General features: G+C 42.5%; 1 protein-coding gene across 1 annotated transcript in view; it reads left to right on the top strand.

Annotated features, from left to right (window-relative positions):
• Positions 1-396: 396 nt before the first annotated feature.
• NMT2 (N-myristoyltransferase 2) overlaps positions 397-21,968 on the top strand; it is a 36,068-nt gene continuing 14,496 nt past the window's right edge. Inside the window, exons 1-7 of the mRNA XM_069006744.1 lie at positions 397-596; positions 10,334-10,469; positions 15,771-15,915; positions 20,681-20,799; positions 20,896-20,987; positions 21,094-21,210; positions 21,766-21,936. Of these exons, the coding sequence (XP_068862845.1) occupies positions 487-596; positions 10,334-10,469; positions 15,771-15,915; positions 20,681-20,799; positions 20,896-20,987; positions 21,094-21,210; positions 21,766-21,936 (890 nt within the window). The 5' untranslated portion in view covers positions 397-486. The remainder of the gene's footprint in view (positions 597-10,333; positions 10,470-15,770; positions 15,916-20,680; positions 20,800-20,895; positions 20,988-21,093; positions 21,211-21,765; positions 21,937-21,968) is intronic.

The raw sequence follows: 21,968 nt of genomic DNA on the forward strand, positions 1-21,968 counted from the left end.
GGAAACACGGGGAGCGGCAGAACGCGCGTCGATGCTGCCGAGGCCCGGCAGCTGCAGGCCCGGCCCAAAGGGCTCCGCGGGACGGACACGCTGAGGCTGCGCTGGGGCTCCCGCGGCTGCGGGGCAGCGCCCACGGACGGGATCCCGGGGCCCATGGACGGCCGGAGGGGAAGCGGTGTGGATGTCGGCATGAAGGGGCCAGTGCAGAGCCGGACCCAGCGCAGCACCGCCCGAGGGTGTGGGGCTGGGCAGGGCAGGGAAGGGCCGGGCAGGACAGGGCGCGGAGCGCTCCCCACACGGCCCCGCCCCGGTCCCCACGGGGTGGCGGGAGCGGCCGGGCAGCCCCAGCGGCCGCCGCCTCCTCGTCCCCAGGCTTTAGCGCGGGGAAGGACCGCAGCTAGAGGGAGCTGCTCCGGACCGCGTCTGCCCGTGCGCCCCGGTTCTTTCACAGGCTCCCCCGCCCCTCCCCTCCCTCCTTCCCCCGTGATGGCGGAGGACAGCGAGTCCGCGGCCAGCCAGCAGAGCCTGGAGCTGGATGACCAGGACACCTGCGGCATAGACGGCGACAATGAGGAGGAGACCGAGCACGCCAAGGGGTAGGGGCGCGCTGGGGGAACGGGCACGGCTCGGGAAGGCAGCTCCGTGTCCTCCGCCGCGGCAGAGGCCGGGCTGGAGGTGCCCGGGCCGGGCTCCCCTGATGCCCGGCGCGGTCCCTCGGCGGGGCTGGTGTGGCGGGCGCTCCTGCCCGCTGGCGAGTGGCCTGCGCGGCCCGGCCGGGCCCGGCTCGGCTCATCCGCGGCGCCTGCGCCGGGCCGCCCGCGGCCGAGCGGCCCCAGCCCGGGCCGCCTCCCGCTGCAGCGTGCGGGCGTGGGACGGCCCTGCCGCTCGGCCCGGAGCCCCGCGCCCTTCTGCCCGTGAGGGGAGAGGCGAGAGGCCGGGCCCCGGCCCGAGGTGAGGGGGCGGCGGGGCTGGCACTTCCCCGCCGGACGCCGGCCTTGAAATCGTGCTGGAAAAGCGAGGGTAAATCCTGCCTTGTTGTTGGCGCTTTTAGGGCTTGGAGGTGTTTCTGGGTATTTTTGGCCGTCAGGAAGCCCCCCGTAGCGGGGAGGTGCCTCCCTGTCCCCCCGGTGGTTTCGGGTGGTTCCAGCTGACCGGGCAGCCCCGCGTACATCCACATCCACACCCACCGCCCGCTCCCTCCCGGCCGGGGTCCGGTCCGGGCATCATCTGTGTCTGCCTGTCCTGCAGACACTCCTCCTCACCGTCACCCATTGTCCGCAAAGAGATGGTACCTCCAGATCCACACGCTGCGGAGAGGAGAGCGCGTGTTTCACCGCGGCATTAGCCGGGGCAGACGCTGTTGTCTGGTTGTAGTTCCTTCTCCGCTAATCTCGCGTCTCAGATCTTCCCACGCTGAGGATCAGGCGGTGTCTCCAGTTGCCTGGGGAGCTGATGGGAGAGGCAGCCAGCATAGCTGCGGCCCCTGGCACCCGACCGGTGTTGGACTGGCTGCGGTGTGGCTCCGTCCGGGCACGAGGTGCCAAGGGTCTGGCTTACACTGCGGGCTTTTGGGGCAGGGGAGTGGGAGGGATGCGTTTCAGAAGTCTGTTTCATTTAGAATTACTTTTTTTTTTTTCCTTTTTTTGGGGGGTTAGAAACGTGATTGCAGAGAAGGCGCTTTGTTGTCGCAGCTAGGAGTGGCTGGAGTAACCTAAAATAGAACTAGGTTAATCTATACAGTGCTACACAAATATTTTCTTCGTGAATTTGTGATTGATCTGCTTGAGAGCCTTTCTGTAGGTGCTTGATGTTTGAGGATGTACGCTGTTTGTTGTCTCCTGCCCCTAGGATTTGGTTGAATCATAAATATGGCAAGAGAAGTCTGAGAGACTTTGGAGGGCTGACTTGTCTAAAAGGCAGGAAAGGGGAAAACTTTGATGCTTGATGCTCTGTCATTGAGTTAATGGCATGCACACTAAAATAATTGCATCAGAAATAATTAGAGTAATATAAATCTGGGATATTAAAACGGATAAAATATTGTTTTATTATCTTGGAGCTTTTGTTACATTTGTTTCAGTAAATATGTCACAGCTGGTGATTCCCAAATATGTGAAAGTAAAGCGCTGAGAGCAGAGACTTATTTATTGTTCTTCATAGGAACGACCTGGCATCCTAGTTGGGATTGTTTGATAGCTAGGTGATGCCTGTCCAGAATTCATTTGGATTGTATTCCTACTTCAGTTTCCTCTCCTGTTTGTCTGTGTGCGTGCCCGGGCTGTAGCTGCCCTCTGCAGCGTAGCACTGCGTGTGGCTGTGCTCGGGCTGCTGTGACAGCGAGCCGAGTGTATGTAAGGAGCGGCCAGGGAACAAAGAATTGCACTTTGGTGTGTTCTGAATCACAGTTTGCTGCTCTGCTCCAGCACGGGTCTAGCTGCGCTCCGAGGGACACCAGCTGTAGCCTGTATGGTCTTCTCCCCAAAGCTTGTTTTTGTTGAATATCCCAAATGTATTTTAATGAGTATTTCCAAAATTTCATCTTTGAATAAGAAAGTGAATGCTTTCAAGTAATACGAAGTTTAGTTAAATTAGTGGTAAATCATTCCAGCTGAAAAAGCTTCTTAAGTGTTAGTATCTGCTGCATGAAGTCTAATATTGACTTTCGAATTACTTTATTTTCCTGTAATCTTTGAAAAATCTTGTTTGCTGCTCTTTGTCTGCAGGCTGAAATATTCAAACAAATTCCAGCAAAGGAAAGGAAAAATCTCACAGTAGAGCATGCAAGATCTACTCTTGATCTGGGAGATTAACCCATAGAAATAGGAACCTAATTAATTATTCCCCGTTTTCTCCCTGTCATTGTATATTAATTCTTGAGGTAGCTTTAAAGTTTGCTTTGAGCTTTTAGATTAGGTTTTATATACTTAAGCAATTTCTGAGCAGTCCAACTACTTGAGACTGTGACTTTGTCAACTGTCTTGCTAAATACTGCATGGTCTATTGCTGCAGATCAGTATTTAATCTCATGCTATTTTAACCTGCACTTTTTTAGAAGGAGACAGAAAATTTTGTGTCAGTCTCTATTGGAGTGCCATGTAAATTAAGTTACTTTCAAGATGTTTCTTGACATTTGAAAATAGGTCCTTAGAATATTGCCCACATGAAAACATGTATTTTATATATATATATGACTTTTTTGTTGTTGGGTTGTTTTCTTTTAATTTGCATGTTTTTTATGTGCTTGAGCATTGAATGAGTGCAGCAGAAAATAACCATTTTATAGCTCTCAACTGTATAAATGTCTTTGTCCTCTGATTCTGCTCCTGTTTTTTAGATGCAGGATTATGTATGTTGTGTGACTCATTACTGTTTTCCTATTCTGTAGTTTGTTCCTGCTGGATGCATTATGCTGTATTTGTTCCGTAGGGTAATAAAGTGTGGTTTACAAAATACCTTTTCTAGTGTGTTTGTAGAAAAAATGTATTTGTTGCACCTGGATCCACCCTGCTAAGCCCAGCCTTATAAGGTGTCTCAGTTCATTCTAAATAGCTCCTTATGCTCATTGCCAGAAAGGCCTTGGGCACAAAACATTTAGTAAACAGATGAGAAAAAGGTATGACCTTTAAACAACTCCCCCAGCCCGCACAAATTATTTGCTTTGAATGTTTTAGTAGTATACCCCGTAATTATTGTTTAAAAAGGCCAACTTTACAATGAATACTACTTTTGGATTTAAAAAAGAAATATTTTTTAGGTAGTGGAAGCAGTGCTCGGTTTTAGCAGGTGAGTTTTACATCTTGGAGTACAGACTTGAAGGGAGAGGCAGAGGAAACACGGAGATCTGGGGAATACTGCTTGGGTTAGCATTTAAGGTATTGCTGCTAGGTTTTCTTGCTAAAAACCTTGCATTTTTAATATCGAAATGTATTCAAATTAAATCTTCATGCAGAGAGATGCTTTGTAATGGTAGTTTGTTAGTAAGTGGAATTTGAAGGGCATGGACCCTTCTGGTCAGGACCTTTCTGTATTGTCTTGGAGTGGTGGTAGTTTTACACAGCAATGAGAAAGCCTTTTGCACCTAAACCTCCATTTTCTTTATGAATCGAGGACAGCCCCAGTATAAATAATACTGCTTTGAAATTTTTTGAGGTTTTGTCCATATACATGAGACCTGATTTTTGTGATCAAAAAGATCTGTGTAACATCTTCAGAAATGTAGCTTTGCAGCCTCACTTACTCACAGAGAGAGAAGTACTGTGAAGGCAAGAACCCCACACAGGCCATTGCAGTTTAAAAATAAACATCTGAAGTACATGTTTGGTTTTAAATTTGAGAAATCGCTAACTTAAAATTACCATTCCATGTAACTTAAAACAGATGTTGATATTACAAAAGGCTGTTTCTGCTAAAGCCAAATTTGGTATTCAAACAGGAAATTAAAATGACAATTAGCGAGAAAGATAATCTCAAACCAAGGGAGCCAAAACAGTTTGACCACTTGAACAGGTTAATTGTTGTGCTCCTCCTGATTTTTCCATCTCAGCTTTTCATAGATTTGCTCTGAGCCTCATAAAGTAAGTTTCTCCACCTTTTTCGCACTTCTCCCCAAATGCAGTAAGTATTCCCATTTTTCAGTTTAAAAAAACCCAACCCAACCAAAACACCACCACATGCAGGGAAAAGCAAAAGGGTTTTTTTTCCACATCTATGCAAAACACCAGATGTGTGTACATAAGTGGAAAGGTATGTGGGTGGGATCATGGGCTTGCATTTGTGACTTGCAGACAAAATCATAAAACTGTAGGCCTAAGTATCTATCTCGGAGTCCTATCCACAGCCTGTTTCTGGGGCAAGGTTAAGTCTGTCTGGGGCAGAATAAGGTCTTTTGACCCTTCTTTTGCCTCAACTGAATTTTGATTTGCATGTCACCTTTATGCTGGCCTCACCTTTTTCTTATTCATCAGACTGACAAAATTGTCATTGTAGGTGCAGTTAAAAATATCTTAGACTGTGCCTGTACTTATATATAGCTGAACCTCTGTGTATAGACTTGCCCTCCTGTCAATAAAGTTCTCGTGGTATAAGCACGTCTCCTAGACTGACACAGTCAAAATCTTCCCCAAGTCTAACACTGAATGGTTTTCTTGGTATATTCTGCTGTGGTCTATGTGGCAGGCTGGACCGGGGCACATAGGTTAATGTGATGCATGAAAAGGTCGTGCTTCCTGACCTGTCAACTTGACGTGGCAGCACCCTGAGTTCTGTATTGTTTTTCTGCTTCCCACGTGGGACCTGTGCTCAGAGTTGTGTCACTTTACACTAGCAGGGTAGTTTGGAAAAAGAGATTTCACTCTTAAATGGGAAACTTCTTTTTCTCCCAGCTTCTAAGTGTGAGTGTCATCATATAGGTGTATTTGACCAGACAGAGGAGAACTCAGATCTTAGTCAGCAGGTAAGAATGTCAGAGAGAAGCTTTTAGTAGGAACCTTTGGTTTTAATCTTGTTACCTTTGCATATCCTTTGTGCTGTCAAGTCCAGTGCAGTTACTACAAGTTGAGCAACAAAGTTCCTCCCTTCCAAGCCATTCTCACTCCCAGTTTTAGAGCCTTTCAGTTCTTTTCAAAGCAGAGTGTGAAAAGGACAAAAAATCCTGAGGTGTTTTGGTTTTGCTTCTGCCCGAATTTGCTTGATATCTCTGGTTCTAACTTGTGTTGGACAAACCTGTTTACTGAGTAGAAGTTCCTGTGCACTGCCTGCTGCCAAATATCTGGGTTGCAAGCGTGCCTAAATAGTAGGATGAGTAGAACTCTATTTAAATCCTCTTTTTACATTGTGTGGACTGTAACAGTAAAAAATAAACTGACCCAAGCAGGAGACTGTGCATAAATAACTGCTCGGAATGATCCTTGGATCACCTGTCAGAAAAAGATACCGGTATTTATTTTGCAACAGCCAGTGTGAAAGATTTAAACCTGAAGGTCATAAACTAAGGACTGGGATTTTGGAAGATTAAAAAAAAAAAAAATTAAAAACTGAGTAGTGTAGTTTTAAACACTACATAGATTTTACAGCAATTTACTTCTGTCTTCCTTCTTTCCCAGCTGAAGAATATGCATTTCTATATGAAAAAGGTCTTGAATTGGTCAAAGAACAAACTAAGATTGTCCTGGTAAAAGTATGGTTTGACTGGGGATAACATTAGTAAAGCTTGGCAAAGCTGATTTTTCTCCATAGCTGCCAAACATTTTTCTTAGTACAATTGTTCATTATTTCACCAAACTAAGTAAACATTGACCCTCAGGTAATCCTAGTGAGCAAAATTGCCCTGTGGTGTCTGTGATGCCAGATCCTCCTGAAAGACAAGAAGACAAGTGAACTGCACTGGTGCAGCTCGGGACTGAGTGCCTGCTGAGGGTGTCTGTTCAGGAACGGGGTTTGCTGAAACTCTGAATAGCCTGGTGTTCAACACAGAAGCCCTTGGGAACCAGTTCAGGGACATGGTGGCATCATTTGTTTGTTTTATGTGAGGTGTTAGAGGGAAAGACAAGTTTGTGGACAGTTGCAGAAAGTAAAAAAATACCTCATTAAATGAACTGAGCAAAGATGAAATCACTTTCCCTAATATTTTTATCTCAATTTTGCCAGATAGAGGTGGTGAAGTCCTAGGTCTTGTATACATGTGTGTGGTTTTACTCTTTTGTATTTATAACCTCTTGCCAGGCTTTTGGGTCTGTTCTGGGTTTAAATTCTGTGCAAAATGTCGGCTTGGTATACAGGCCTTCAGATAGATGTAAATTTTATTATCTTAATTGGAGAGTCAGTACTGTGCCCAGGTGGCCAAGAAGGCCAATGGCATCCTGGCGTGTAGGAGACAGAGTGTGGCCAGCAGGACCAGGACAGTGATCGTACTCTTGTACTTGGACTGGTATATCCTGGGTTCAGTTTTGACCCTTTCACTGCCCTCAAAACTGGTGCTGGAGCATGTCCAGAGAAGGGTTGCAAGGCTGGTGAAGGGGCTGAAGAGTAAGCCCTGTGAGGAGTGGCTGAGGGAACTGGGGTGGTTTAACCTGGAAAAAAGGAGGTTCAGGGGGGCCTCACTGCTCTCTACAACTACCTGAAAGGAGGTTGTAGCTGGGTGAGGGTCAGCCTCTTCTCCCAGGTAAAAATGACAGGACAGGAGAAAATGGCTTCAACTTGCACCAGGGGAGATTTAGATGGAATATGATGAAAAATATCTTCACTGAAGGGGTTGTTGAACATTGGTAAAGGCTCCCCAGGGAAGTGGCTGAGACACCGTCCTTGGGGGTATTGAAAATACATGTGTAGATGTGGCACTGAGGGGTATGGTTTGGAGGTCAACTTGGGTTAATGGTGGGCTCAATGATCTTAAAGGTATTTTCCAACCTAAGTGCTGTGATTCAATGAAATTGTGATTCATTGTGGATCATGTAGGTGATAAGGCAGTATGCTTATTCTGCAACAAACGGTTTTCTCCCTGTGTCACTCAAGTCCATGTTTTGTTTCTCCAGCCTTCTAGTAAATCAAACTCTATTATCTCTCCAGTGTGTTTGGTCTCTCTACTGCTGTCCATTGAGTAAGAACTTGGTCTTGTTCTAGAGGCTGTGACATTTACAACTTTCTCTTTCTGGGAGCGTAACCCAGTGTAACTTTGAATGTTAAGGGCTTCTTGAGATTGATCTTTCCCTACAGACTATTCTAAAGTCCAGTAATGATCTCACAAAAATCAGTCTTTGCTTAGTTGCATTGTTTGGTTAATAGCAGACTTTGGGCCTCCCAACTGGAGGGAGGGTGTTTTCTTGACAACATCAGCTCAGACAAGGTATAGATGCTAAGACTTGTCATCATAATCTTGAAAGTGAGCACATTACAGCAAATAATATGTTCCTTGCAAATGTGTTGATCTTAATAACTTTAGTTATGTTCTTCTGAGTTTTCCTTCTTTTTGTTTGTAAGTATGATGACTGGGGGTTTTCCCCCTCCAGGATTAAAAGAAACAATTGTTTGTTGCACTGACTTTTTTCTTTTCCAGTAAAGAACACCCAAGCCCTCCAAACTCTAGATATCTGTCTTCAGTTCCATTATTTGCATATGGTTTTGCTGAGGGATTAGCCTCTTGAATACAATTTAGTGTTAACTGACTCATTGCCTCCGTATTTTTCTTCTGTCTGAGAGTTGCCAATACATCCCACCCACACTTTGCAAATTCTCATCTAATCTTGTTTCTATATCTCAATTATTTGTTAAATCTCCTTTAAGAAGAAAGAACTTATATTATCAATAGTAAAAATATATCAGAATCTGCAAGTGCAATGTTTACTTTGTTGTTGGGGGTTTTTAATTAAAGTTAACCCCTTTGTGCTTATTGTTTCAAAGCCCAAATATTTGATTAGTTTTATGTTGTCTCTTATTGGGATTTCAGCAAGACTTTCATTGCCGCTTAAGTTTGTCATAGGTTAGCAAGCATAGTCCCGGAAGGGATATCCTTGCTAAGGGGTGCTTACAGCTTCCTCTGGGACCTGATAGAACCTATCAGCTGGCCAGTTTGAATATGGACAATTCTTTAAGCCACTTAAAGTTGTGACCGCCTCTGTGATACACACTTAAGAATAGACAAACTCCCCCCCCAAGCTCTCTCGTTTCCGGCGCTGGCACAGGTGGCTGCAGGCCCCGTGCAGGGGCCAGCAGGCCCGGCCAGGCCCTGCTTGGGCCAGGCCGGGCCGGGCCACGGCCAGCCTGGAGCCATGGGCCTGTTCCAGCTGTGGAACCCCCCCCCACTGCCTTGCCGTGGGCAGCCGGAGCGGCTCGGAATCCCCCCCCTCCACTGCGGCCGAGATTCAGCAAAGCGGCACCTCTGTCCGGCAGAGGTCAGTGACCAACAGCGATAAGCCACATTCCAGCTGCAAGGCCGAGGTGAGATTAACCCTTTTATTGCTGTGAAGAGCTGAAAACCTGAGGGAAGAGAGAGAGGAGATGCTTAAAGCTGAAAGTCTGTTGTGAAGCTATGATATATCAGAGTATCCTGTTGTAATTTCATGAAGATATGGGGGGTGGAGTGTTCAACTCATAAGCAGAAGCACCTGCGCTGAGATAGGCAGATGCTGACGCAGCTGTAATTTCATGAGAAGTTTGGACAGAGAGAGATGAACCAGATGAACCAGATGAGGACTTTTGCTCCAAAGAGGAAAGGAGAAAAACCTCAATTCCTAGAGATGCTTCCAGTGATAGTCTCAAAGATGAAGATGACCCTTTGCTCCCAGGGAAGGAGAAGGGCCTCTGTTTTTTTCTGAACAGCTCAACCTTAAAATTGTACCCCGAAAAACTTCAAGAGTGGACCCTCGAAAGCAGTTGCGGGAAAAGCTGCAAGTCGGGGGAAGGGACTCACATCGCAAGCAGAGAGACTCCTCTTCCTAAATGGACTGAACAATATTTGGAAGTGGGTGGCTGTCTCGGTGTGATACTGTTTTCATAGCACGAGCAAAAAGAGACTTCTCTTTCTAAATGGACTGAACAAGGTTATTATGGAAGTGGTAAACAGACTGAACATCTTAAGGGTTGTCTTTACATTGTCAGTGGGAGAAGGGAGGAAGGTGGGGGGAGGAGGAGAGTTCTAAAGGTGGTATAATTTTTTTTTCTTTTCTTCTTTTAGGTCTGTTAATAAACTTCTTTATATTCATTCAAGTTGGTGCCTGCTTTGCATTTCTCCTAATTCTTATCTCACAGAAGATAAACAGTAATGAGTATTTTAGACCAAACCACTACACTAAATTGGTGTTTCCGCCCGGTTACAAACCCAACCCGCGACAAGTTACAAACAAAATTTCCTGAAAACAGAATGTTTTCATCTGGATTCTTCTCAGATTCAGATGTGCCTGATGGTTGAGCATGAAGGGGGAAAAAGTATTGGGCCACTAGTAGTTACTGAGTTTCCAAGGAGGTTACTTTCCTCAGTTCCCACACTTTACTGTGTTCCTCAAACTGTTGAATTTGATTGTTTTGTGTTTGTGCTGGGTAATGGTCTGGAGAAGAGCACTGGCTCCTATGTAGTGTCCCAATTTGACATGAGTATGTCAAAATGCCTGGTTGTGCTGGTGTCAGAGTATAAAACAAATTAGACAGCACTTGAAGGAAGTTTTTCATCAATGCTCTCAGCTTCCCCCTGTCTCCCTTTCTTTCCGCTGCCTTTTTTTCACGTTCAAACTACTGTTAGATTTTTTCATATCAAATTGCTGGGTTTTCCATATTTAACTTTTTAAAAATTTTAGACTCAGTGGTATTGATTTTTCTCATTGCACATTCTTTGAATCTCTGGCAGAAGTCCTGGAGGGGATTTGGGAGCGAAGAAGAAGAAAAAGAAGCAGAAGAGAAAAAAGGAGAAACCAAATTCTGGAGGCACCAAATCAGATTCTGCATCTGACTCCCAGGAGATTAAAATTCAACAGCCTTCAAAAGTGAGAGCCTGGTTCTGTTTTAATTTGTGCTTGCTTTCTAATTTAATTTTAATTTGCGTGTCACTTGTTATAAAAGCAAGTTGGTAGTTCTGCCTTAGTGTGTGAAAATTAAGCAAATGGTTCCTGTCCTGATCAGACAGAAGCAAGGCAGGACCTGGTGTTTTCAGAGCTGTCGTCACCATCACGGTGGTGTACTGTGAGAAAGGCAGGGGAGGAGTTGTTTTGTCTTTCTCTTTGAGCAGTTAGAACTCGGGCTAGTGACAGCCTCGTTGCACGGAATCATAATCTACGGTGGTAATGCTTTTAAATAGATTCTGTATTTGATGAATGGCCTTTAGTTTTTAGCCACCATCTAACTTGGCTTAGTGCAGTTTCGGTCACTTGTGCAGCATAAAGCTCTCTCAGCAGCAGCAGCAGGAGGGAAGGTGGGCCTGCTGTGATAAGCAGAGTCTCTTTGGGGCAAGCAAGCAGCAATGCAGTAATCTCAAACATGAAGATACAGGCTGAAGAAACTTTTTGCTTGGAAAGGCCTCCACTATAATTAAGAATGCAGAATTACTTGAGGGAACGTACAGTCCTTGTGGATTTTATGATAAAATAGCATTGTGTGTGTGCTTTTGTCTATCATGTTCTGAATGAGCAGTGAATAACATGATGTGGTGGCTTTTTAGCATACAGCTTTTGTCTCAGGAGAAATCTGACTCTGAGAACTAAAGTTTGTAAAACTCAAGTTTATGGACCACTGAGCGTATTGAGGTAGTTATATTTGCTTTATCAGATTACTGCGGAGAATTTTACACCATTGTACCAACAGTAATCTTCGTCCTGTAAGATTTGTCAAGTACATTGGGGCTACCAACTAATTTTAGGGGAAAAAAGTTGTGTTCTGGCTCATTAGCATAGTGATAGATTTTTGTGTTGTCCCTTTAGATCTTCTCTGTGTTACCCTGATTGCTTTGAATGGGCACATTTGGCACAGGGGACACTTTATAATATGTAGAGAGATCTTGAATACTTCTTTGCCACATGTTTTTGATACTGCCTTTCTGTAAAACACGTGTCATGAACTGGTAATACAGGAAGACTGCAAATGCAAGGAACTTCACTCTCTTACAACTGGCATGAGGTAAATTTTCATGTTAACATAAAGGCATAGTTAATTGCTGTGGTATCCTGTGAGTTCCTTGATTTTCTGCTGACCAAGCTTAGTGTTCCATATGTTGCATCTAATTGAGGAAGCTGCTTCATGTTTTTTTGTTTTCATGTGCAACATTTTAGTCCTGCACCTTGTAGTCTTGCACACCATTTCTCTGATGTGATGTGTTGAGCAAATGTGGAAGCCTATCCTTGTTCTAAGTTGTATACTTGGAGTGCCACTGTTCATGATTATTTTACTGACACAAGAAGTTTAGTCAGTCTGTTAGCAATGTTATAAAATTTTCTATTTTATTGGCATAAGAAAAAAAATCTTATATAAGTCTTTCTTTCAAGCTCTGGGCAGCTAAACCACTTTACTCTTCTTTTATGGCTTCTACTTTCCTCTAGCCACAAATGCATCAGCATTGACTGGGGAGTTATTTTGCCTTCTCTGCTGTTTTGCGGGTCTATCTTAGACAACTATTCTGTTTTAGATTTTTTTAAAGCATCTTAGACTGCTGATCTGGATCAGTGTAGAAAAATACATTTATTTTGTCTGCCACTCAAGTAATATTTGGATTTTGTATTCCTTGTGCTGTGTAAAATTTATTGTAGGTAACAGGCTTTTAGCATTTGCTTGCTCTTGGTTGAAAAGAGCATATTTCAGAGGAGAATGACACTGTACACCTTACCTTTAAGAGAATATATGCAGGATCATAAGGTAGAACTCAGTGGGGCCCCTGAACTCATTGAAAATGATTTTGAAAAAGGATTTTGAGGTCACATGTGTTTGTAAACGCAGGTACCAGTCTGGAGATGCGTAAAGCAGAAGAGTGAGTCTCCTTGGCTTCTGCCTTCCTTATATGTGATAGTAGTGATAGTAATCCTTCTGAACGCTGGTGTGAGTGTAATCATAGCAATAAATGCTTGTTACCATTGTATCCTTACTGTGACCTTGAGGACACTTCACTGCCCATCTCACAAGACTTCCATCTCTCCCTGTGTCAAGTTCCAGTGATGTAGACTATCCACACTGCCACAAAGAAAGTTTGCCATATCTGCAATATTATCAGTCATTATTGTAGTCCCTAGTGGCCTACACAATCTAGCTACAGAATAACAGATTGGAAGGGACATCTGAAGGTTTTTTGACCAACTTCCTGCTTAGAGCAGATCCAGCTAGACCAGTTTGCTCAGGCCTAGATAAGGTTGTGTGGTCTCCAAGGATGGAGACTCCACAATCTTTGTCTGTAACTTATTCCAGTGTTTGACTACAGTTTTGGTTAAAAAAATAGTAATTCCTTATATCTAAATGGATTTTACTGGTTTGCAACTTGTCTCCTTTGTTTCTTGTGCCATCATTGTGCTCGTCTGAAAAGATTTGGTTCAGCCTTGTTTATACCCTCCCATTAGACAGTAATAAGATTTCTCCTACTCCCCCAACCTCCTCTTCTTAAGGCTGAACAAACCAAGGTCTCTCATCTTCTCTTTGTGTGTGATGTGCTTCAGTCCCCCATTTATCTTGGTGCCCTCCAGTGAACCTGCAACACTCTGTCAATGTTCTCCTTGTGATGGAGAACCCCAGACTGTCAGATGTGACCTCAGGGGTGCTGGATAAAGGGGAAGACTTCCTGGCCAGTCTTACTGGTACTACTGAGTATGCAGCTGTCTGTTGCTGGCCAGCAGTCTGCTGGCTCATGTTCAGCCCTCTGCCTACCAGGACCTCCAAGTTCTTTTCTGCAAAGCTGCCTTCTAGCCAGTCCATGCGGGCCTCTGCCTTTGCATGGTCTTTTTCTAACCCAGATGGAGGACTTTTCATTTGCCTTTGTCAAACTGATTAAGTTTCTGTTTCCAGCTTGTCAAAGTAGCTTTGAATAGCTGCTCTGTGGTCCAGCATATCAGCCATTCTTCCCAACTAGGTATCATCTGTGCACTTGCAGAGAAAGTGCTGTTTGTCAAGTCCAGATCATTAAACAGTATTGACCCCTGAGTCCTCAAAATCCTCTCCCTTGCATTCTTGAAAATGGGTGTGACATTTCCTTTTATCCATTTATAGGAAACTTCCACTAGTTGCTATTTTAAACTTAATAGATGTTAGTTGCACTAACATCAGCCGGTTCCCTCAGCACCCTCACATGCATTTGGTCTGTTTTCAGGGACCTGTGCACAATTAGTTTGCTCAACAGTCCCTAACTTTTTCTCCTGCTGTGGTTAATGGGAGTCTCACAGACTGCTACAGTGCACAGGAACATCAAAGGCCTGAGGTCATCAACAAAACTGAGACAAAAATACCATATCGTACCTCAGCCCCATTGCACAACAGGGCCATCTTGTGCTGTGAAGAGATATTTGCCCTAAATTGAAATTAAACAAAAGAGCTGGTTTTTGTTTTTCTAATTTATATGAAGTTCTGTGTAGGTTTTCCTTGCATTATATTAAAGGAAAACAGAAAGTGTTGAAAGTAAACTTCTTAGTCAGGCCAATCTCTGAATGTTTTGAAATTAAAGGGGATTCCTCCGTATGTCCTAGCCATGGTCTGTTTAGTAGAACATTAACTTCTTACTTTACTATTTTGCTCGTAAGACCTTCTTAGGACCTTTTTTTTTAGATTTTCTGCTTTTTTAATGTAGAAGACATATTAGAGACTTTAAAACATTTATGTGTGATTTCATTATGTTCTCTCATGATGAGATTTCTGAATTTATCTAATGGCATTAGTAATTTATGTCTCTGTTATCCCGATCTAGAAATAAGATAGGCTTTTTAGGCTGGAACAGTGTAGCTCTAAAGTGTGTAAATATGTTAATTCACAGTTACTTGGTTGACAGGTGTTTAAGGCACAGTTACAGGTGAAATTTGCAATACTTAAATATTAGGCATTTTTTTTCATTAATTTAGATAATAAAAGTGTTTATTATAAACAGTAAATGATGGGCTGCTTGAGCTCCAGGCACAGAGTTTTACTCCTTTTGCGATTGAGGATACCAGAGGCTGATCACCCAAATTAAGCTTTATCATCATTATTACATTTATTTTATGGTGGTTTTTCAACACATGAGTCCTAGAAAGAAAGTGAAATATGGAAATAGTAATCCATTGCTCTTCAGTAAAAAAAAAAGTCTGGCTTGAAATCTCTATGCAGAATTGCTTAAAATTTTCCAGTGCATTTGAGACTATTCTTTCAGATGGATTATTGCACTGCAGTCTAGGGAAACCTGAGCACAAGCATGCTGTTGGTATGCCTCAGAACAGGACTTACCATTAGGAAGATAACAAAACAAACAGATTTAAAAAGAGAGAGGGAAAAATCCCTTTAGATTCAGAGGTCTGTTACCATTATTCCTCTGTACTGTCCTTTGCAGGAAAAATTCTTATTTCTGTTACATTTACTCAGAGTGATCAAAAGTGAGGGTTTAACAGCTCAATGTAGAAACACTTGGGTTTATGCTTTTAAAATAACTTTTCTATAAAGATTTTTCAACTTCTAAGTGGAAGGTGGGTTTATTTTATGTTTGTCTGCTTCAGTTAAAATTGTCTTTAGTTGTCAGTGTTGGCACAGTTGACATTAGCAGCAAGATGGTTAATGCCTCCATGTATGATGCAGAAAGGGATTATCTGCTCTAATAATTCCAAGCAAATACAAGGCAGTATAACTAAGGTTAAAAACCAGGTATTTGTAGCACATCAGTGCACCTTCAGGTACTACTTAACCAGAGAGAATTTAAATATTTATACTGTATGTGTAAAGTGCAACTTGAAACAACTCCACGTGTACCAATGGTATCTTTATTGTTAAATACCTAAACCGACTCTTTTTTTTGGTATTTTGTTGTATTTTACCAGGGGAATAGGGAATATAAGAAGCATTTGTTATTGCAATACAGTATTCTGCCTTAATGCTGCTATATTTGTGTTAAAAATGTTGATGTTTCTTGGTTAAATGAAAATGCTACTCAAAACTGTTAATTATTTTGTGAAGTTGCTTGCCTGTTGCCCACCTAACTTTTTTCCACCCTCCTGTCTACAAACGTTGTACCGAAACTAACCATGATGAGAAAAGTGCATGTAAGAATAGGTAACAGTAAAAGAGATGAACGTTTGTACAACTATTCACAAGGTAGATGTGCTCAATAAGCTTCCTGTTCTATTTGTCTGTGTGTGCAGAATCCAGCCATTCCAATGCAGAAGCTTCAAGACATCCAGAGAGCGATGGAGCTGCTCTCTGCATGCCAAGGCCCAGCAAAGAATATTGATGAGGCTACCAAACGTAAATACCAGTTTTGGGATACGCAACCTGTACCTAAACTTAGTAAGTTTAACTGGATCTGTGTGAAAGATCTGTCTTATGATCACTAAAGAAATGTGTGCCAGCTCTGTGACATGTTCTCTAAAATGGGTATAAAGTTGGACTGTGTGTGGTAGGGATCCTTAGTCTTTTGTGTCATTTATGTGGAATTCTTGATGTTTTCTAGGGAAGTGCTTATGTTCCCCACAGATAATATGCAACAAGATACAGTGTTAATAAATCTCATAATAAATCTCATTCTGATGACCTCTGTAAAAATGGGAAATGCTATTGAAATAACATTCTTTTGTATATTTTAGGTCTGAAATCTTGAATAGAACATAGAAATCTTTTCCACTTTAGGAGAAGAACTCTTAAGTGGTGACAGAGAGTAAAGTTTTTTGTTTGTTTGTTTTGATAGTTTATTTATAGTTCATTCAAATTTTTTTCAATAGATGGATTTGCTATCACAGAAATCATGACTCTCCTACCTATGGTTGCAGTTTTCATACAGCTTTAAATGGATAATGGTACTTGTCTGATACACAGACTCTTTCTCTGCTATGTGTTCATGTTCTCCTCCACAATATACACTACCTTGAAGACATGCTTTCTCAGATTCTGTTTTCTGGTCTTGATTCCAAGTGAGATGATGAGGTGATCTCTCCTTGCCTTTAAATTTGTAATGAATTTGGCAAGTTGTTTTTTATATTGATCTGATCCCTGATAACATGGTTGGTAAATCTTCTTGTTGTTGGAGAAAGTAGTTGCTGACCATCTTGTGTTTTTTGCATTGCTTTCTGAACCTTCTTTTTCACTTTCATTATCTTCAACTTAAGCAGTTATAGCTTTTCAGTGTGAACATAACTTGGGGGCCCCACAAGTAAAACATTCTCAGCACAGTAGCTGGCATTGTTCTGTCCTGCAAGTTTCTCTCCATTGCCCTGGATATTGGTATAGAATAAGCAGAAATAAGGTAAAGTCTAAAGCACAGGAGCACTCTGCTCGCTCTCTCTCCATAGGCAGCATTTCACATTAATCCATGGCTATAGCTTAACCCACAATTATGTCATTTCTTCCTGACTTTTCTTGCATAGTGAAGTCCAGAGCAGAGTCCCTGTATTTTCACCCAGATTGGATGGAATTGACCTGGCATGGCTTTTCTGTATACAAATTCTATCCAAATAAAAGTAATGGTAGTAATGTCAACAGCAATCCAGCATAAGTGGAGGAAGATCCTAGCCAAAATAAGTTGATGTGTAAATCAAAAAATGCTCTATAATCAAGCTTTTTCAGAACTAGTTCAGGTGTCTGCATAGTAGTTCCAGGAGTTCAGTTCAGGCTAATCAAATGTATCTTACATCACTTAGATAGAGATGAGTCTGTCACTTGCCAGTCTAAAAAAGCCCATAGAGTGGCTCAGAAAATTATTTGTTAGTGTTGTTCAGTAGAAATATGCTTTGTTGAATTTGGTCAGCAAGGTTTTGTCCAACAGTGTCTATGAATTTCTTCTTAATCCCGCAGATGTTTTTTTCAGCTTTTCTTTATCTGCTGAGTGAACAGATTGGGAAGTCATTGCTAGTTGATACACTTTATGTGTTTAGGTGGCAAAAACGATCTGTCAATTCAAGAAAATGTTGTTGGGATCTTTGCATTAAATTTACTTCAGAATCCTCCTGCGTTCAAGTTAAAATTGTTAGCAATAGGTCCTTTAGTTATGCCAAGCCTGCCACATAGTGGCAGTAATATCTGGGCTGTTGGTTCTTTTCAGAGTTTGCTTAAAGATGCTAATAATTATGACCTTCCAAACAGCATGGCAGGCCATAACTATTAGTCAGGACTAAGCATCATTTGGAAAAATTCACTCAAAGGACCATTTCACTGTGTGGTTTGATGATGGTGACTATACGGTTGAGTGTTTATGGGTAAGAATCAGGGGGAAGGCCAACAGGACAGATACCATGGTGTGAGTCAGTTCTAGACCTCCCAACCAGGATGAAGAGGCAGGTGAAATATTCTTTAAACATCTGGCAGAAGTCTCACAGTTCACTAGCTGCTGTTCTCATGGGGACTTCAATGTACTAGGTTGCTGGAAATACGGTACAGCTGAGGAGAGACGGTTTAGAGGTTCCTGGAGTGTGTGGAACGGAACTTCCTGACAGTTGGTGAGTGAGCCACCTAGGGACAGTGCCCTCCTAGACCTGTTGTTCATGAAAAGTGAGAACTTGTGGGTGGTGTCCTGGTTGGAGGCCGTCTTGGGCCCAGTGATCATGAAATGATAGAATTTTTGATTGTCAGAGAAGTAAGGAGGGGGTCAGCAGAACTGCCACCTTGGGCTTTTGGAGGGATGACTTTGATCTGTTTAGGAGACTGGTTGACAGAGTCCCTTGGGAAGTCCTGAAGGGCAAAGATGTCCAGGAGAACTGGAAGTGCTTTCAGAAAGAAACTTAAAAGATGTAGGAATAGGTTGTCCCCATGTGCCAAAGGATGAGCCGATGGGGAAGGAGACCAGCCTGGCAGAACTTTGGCTCAAACTGTTGTGAATGAGTGGTTTGGGCCACCTAAAGAATCACCATCAATGATAATGGCAACAAGTAGGTTTTAATATGTTTGTGGAAGTGCAACTCAACAGTAGTATTACTTACTACATAGATGAAACACACATAGGAAAATGGAATTAGCAACAAGTTAAAATGATTTACATGGAAACTGGGGATGCAGTAGAGTTAGGGTGCCAAGGATCCGGGTGCAAAAATATAAGGGTACAAGAGAGTTTAGCAGTACTTAATCATTAATTCAACATTTGTGAAGTGGTTCAATAGGATTTACTACAATTATAAGAGTGACTTAATTATAGGTTCTAGATAATGGCATTCCTACTATAGTCAACTCACAACATGAATGCAGGCACAGAGATGTTTACATGCTTATGTGTTCAAAGGTGCCTGTTAAAAATTCCTCTTAAGTGACATACATCGAGTCCCTTGCATTTCTCCGCAGGCAAGGGTTGAGCCTTGAGGAGTGGGGGGTGTCAGCATAGGCCTCATCCTCGACAAGTCTTTAGACTATCACAAACTTGAGGGTTTGCTCCAAGAGACATCCCTCTCAGAGGGAAGAGCTGGTGCAGCCCACTGCAATCAGGGCACTGTAAAGGGCCTCACTTAGGACCACTCTTCATAGGATTGCAAGATGATTTGCTTTAGCCATCAGTAAGTTTCCATCATGTCCATAACCCACATTGGTAACTGCTTTTTGAAAAAAAAAAGCCAAAAAACCCCATCCAGTAACATTTCACTTGGGCTACAGTTCAGGCAAATGGTGTTCCAAGGCTGTCAGGAAATAGCAGATTATTAGGAAATAACTGATTATCCATTGTTCCCCACCTTGTTCAGGCAAATGATGATCCTGATGCAGTCAGTGTCGCTCCCACCTTTACTGTGCAGCAGCTCCTGTTACCATCAAGGGACATTTCCCTGCCCAACTGGTTTGGTCAAGGCTTATCGGGAACTCCTGAGATCATAGAGCAGGCCCGAGGATGGATGGGAAGATGCACCACCAGAGGAATTCAGGAAAGAAAATGAGAGTTTATGGCTATTGAAGGACCAGCAGGCAACTCATGAGGACTGCAAGGATGCTGAGGTTATGCAGGGAGAAAACCAGAAGGTCCAAAGCGCTTACAATGTTACCTGGTTACTGACTTAAAGGGCAATGCTACAAGAAAGACATTGAGGTCCTGGACTGAATCCAGAGAAGGGCAACAAAAGGTGAAGGTTCTGGAACACAAGATTGATGAGGAGTGGCTGATGGAGCTGGGGTTGTTTAGCCTTTTAGGAGAAAAGGAGGCTCAGGGGAGTCATTATCTCTGTACAGCTACCTGAAAGGACGTTGTGGTGAGGTGGGAGTCAGCCTCCTCTGGCAGCTAACAGGAGAAAGGACAAGAGAAAACGGCCTCAGGTTGTGCCAGAGGAGATTTAGATGGGATCTTAGGAAAAATCTGTTCACTGAAGGATGGTTGAGAATTGGAAGAGGCTCCCCAGGGAAGTAGTGGAGTCACCATCCCTGGAGGTATTGAAAAGATACATAGATATGATGCTTAGGAATATGGTTTAGTGGTGGGCTTGGCAGTGTAAGGCTAGTGATTGTACTGATCTTAAAAGTCTTCCAATCTAAATGATTCTATGATTTAGTAGGTGCTGCTCCTTAGAAGAGGAACAGCTGCAGTTTGTAAGTGTACACTGAGGACTGGAGCTGTAAAGTAGAGGGCGAAGAAAGCATGCCTTCAAGTGGGATTTTAGGAACACATTTCACATACCACCAGTATCTCTTAAATGCCCTGGCTTTGCTATGTCACTGCTCCTGAGTAATCCTGTTCAGGTCTGTTCAAGTCAGTGGTAAACAGGATCTGAGCCATAGCTTGTTAGCTGTGAGTGCATGTTTCTCATGATGAGGCTGTGGATCTCATGGCTGGCTAAATGCTGTGCTTGTGCTTATAAGTTGCTGTCCTGTGTTATGAAATACAGGATATCAGTTGAGGTAGAGTGGTTCTGTGAATATCTATAAATATTATGATGAGACAGTCATAAGTCTGAATGTGGTCTGTGAGAATGAGAAGTAGCATAAACTAATAATACTAGTTTATTTTTTCAGCATTTTTTAAAGCGTCTTGTTCCACTCACATAATTATGAGAAAATACATGATGTGAATTAAATGCAGTTTACATAACTATCAGGAAAGCTAGCAATGTAATGGTTTTTTGGCTTTTTTTTTTTCCTCCTCCTCCCTCAAAAGATGAAGTTATAACTTCACATGGTGCAATTGAACCAGATAAGGACAATGTCCGCCTAGAGCCATATTCTTTGCCACAAGGTTTTATGTGGGACACACTGGATCTTAGCAATGCTGAAGTTGTAAGTAGAACAATTTTTGTATGTATCTCAAATAATTCAAGTTTATTCTGACTGATATGTGGATAAGTCTTTGGATTTTTCTGTATGTATTTTCAGCTGAAGGAATTATACACACTATTAAATGAGAATTACGTAGAAGATGATGATAACATGTTTAGGTTTGATTATTCACCTGAATTTCTTCTGTGGTGAGTAGCAAGTTCCACATTCTGTTCTGGCTGGAGTGTAATGAAGAGTGTTTTTATTACATCTTCTTAGGCAGTAATTTGTAATTATTTCTGTCATCAATTCTAGGGCATTACGTCCTCCGGGCTGGTTACCGCAATGGCACTGTGGGGTTAGAGTGTCTTCAAACAAAAAACTGGTAGGATTCATAAGTGCCATCCCTGCAAATATTCGTATTTATGACAGGTAAAAAGCACCATTACTTTTTTATTTGTAAAAGAGTAATGCCACAAAACAAATCTTAAACTGGTATCCATTGCTATATAGAACTTAAAAAAAGAGAAGGAGGTGAAGAACATTAATATCTATTTAAGGAATTTTCTTAGTGATGGATGATACAGATAATGCCATACAATATTCTGACCCTGCTGGAAAGCATTTGTAGTTGATCAGCTGGACTTCTTGGCCAGGTGTTCATACACTGACAAACATAAAGCATTATGACACCACATAGCATTGTTTGGATGCCATTCTGCATCTAAAGTAAAGCAATCAGTTAAGTCTTGATAGAGCTCTGGAAAAGGACTGTTGCAAACCCCTTAGGCATAGCTTGCATATTGCACAGTTTGCCATTGCATTTGCAGTATCATAGATGAGTATTTTTTGCAGATGTACTTTGTCACAGGCCGGTTTATTTTACTTCAAATTCTTCTTTCACAGTATGGAAAACGGTAGTTATACAAATGGAAGCTTTCAATATGTAAGTCTCTTTAATTTTTCTACTATTTAATGTCCTTATAGTGTGAAGAAAATGGTAGAAATCAATTTTTTGTGTGTCCATAAGAAACTGAGATCTAAACGGGTGGCACCTGTACTGATTCGGGAAATAACCAGAAGAGTAAACTTGGAAGGAATTTTTCAGGCTGTTTATACTGCTGGAGTGGTACTTCCCAAACCTGTGGCCACTTGCAGGTAACCTAGGTGATGTTCTTAATAGTATTGGT

This window comes from Aphelocoma coerulescens, chromosome 2, assembly GCF_041296385.1.
Source record: "Aphelocoma coerulescens isolate FSJ_1873_10779 chromosome 2, UR_Acoe_1.0, whole genome shotgun sequence".
Lineage (NCBI taxonomy): Eukaryota > Metazoa > Chordata > Aves > Passeriformes > Corvidae > Aphelocoma > Aphelocoma coerulescens.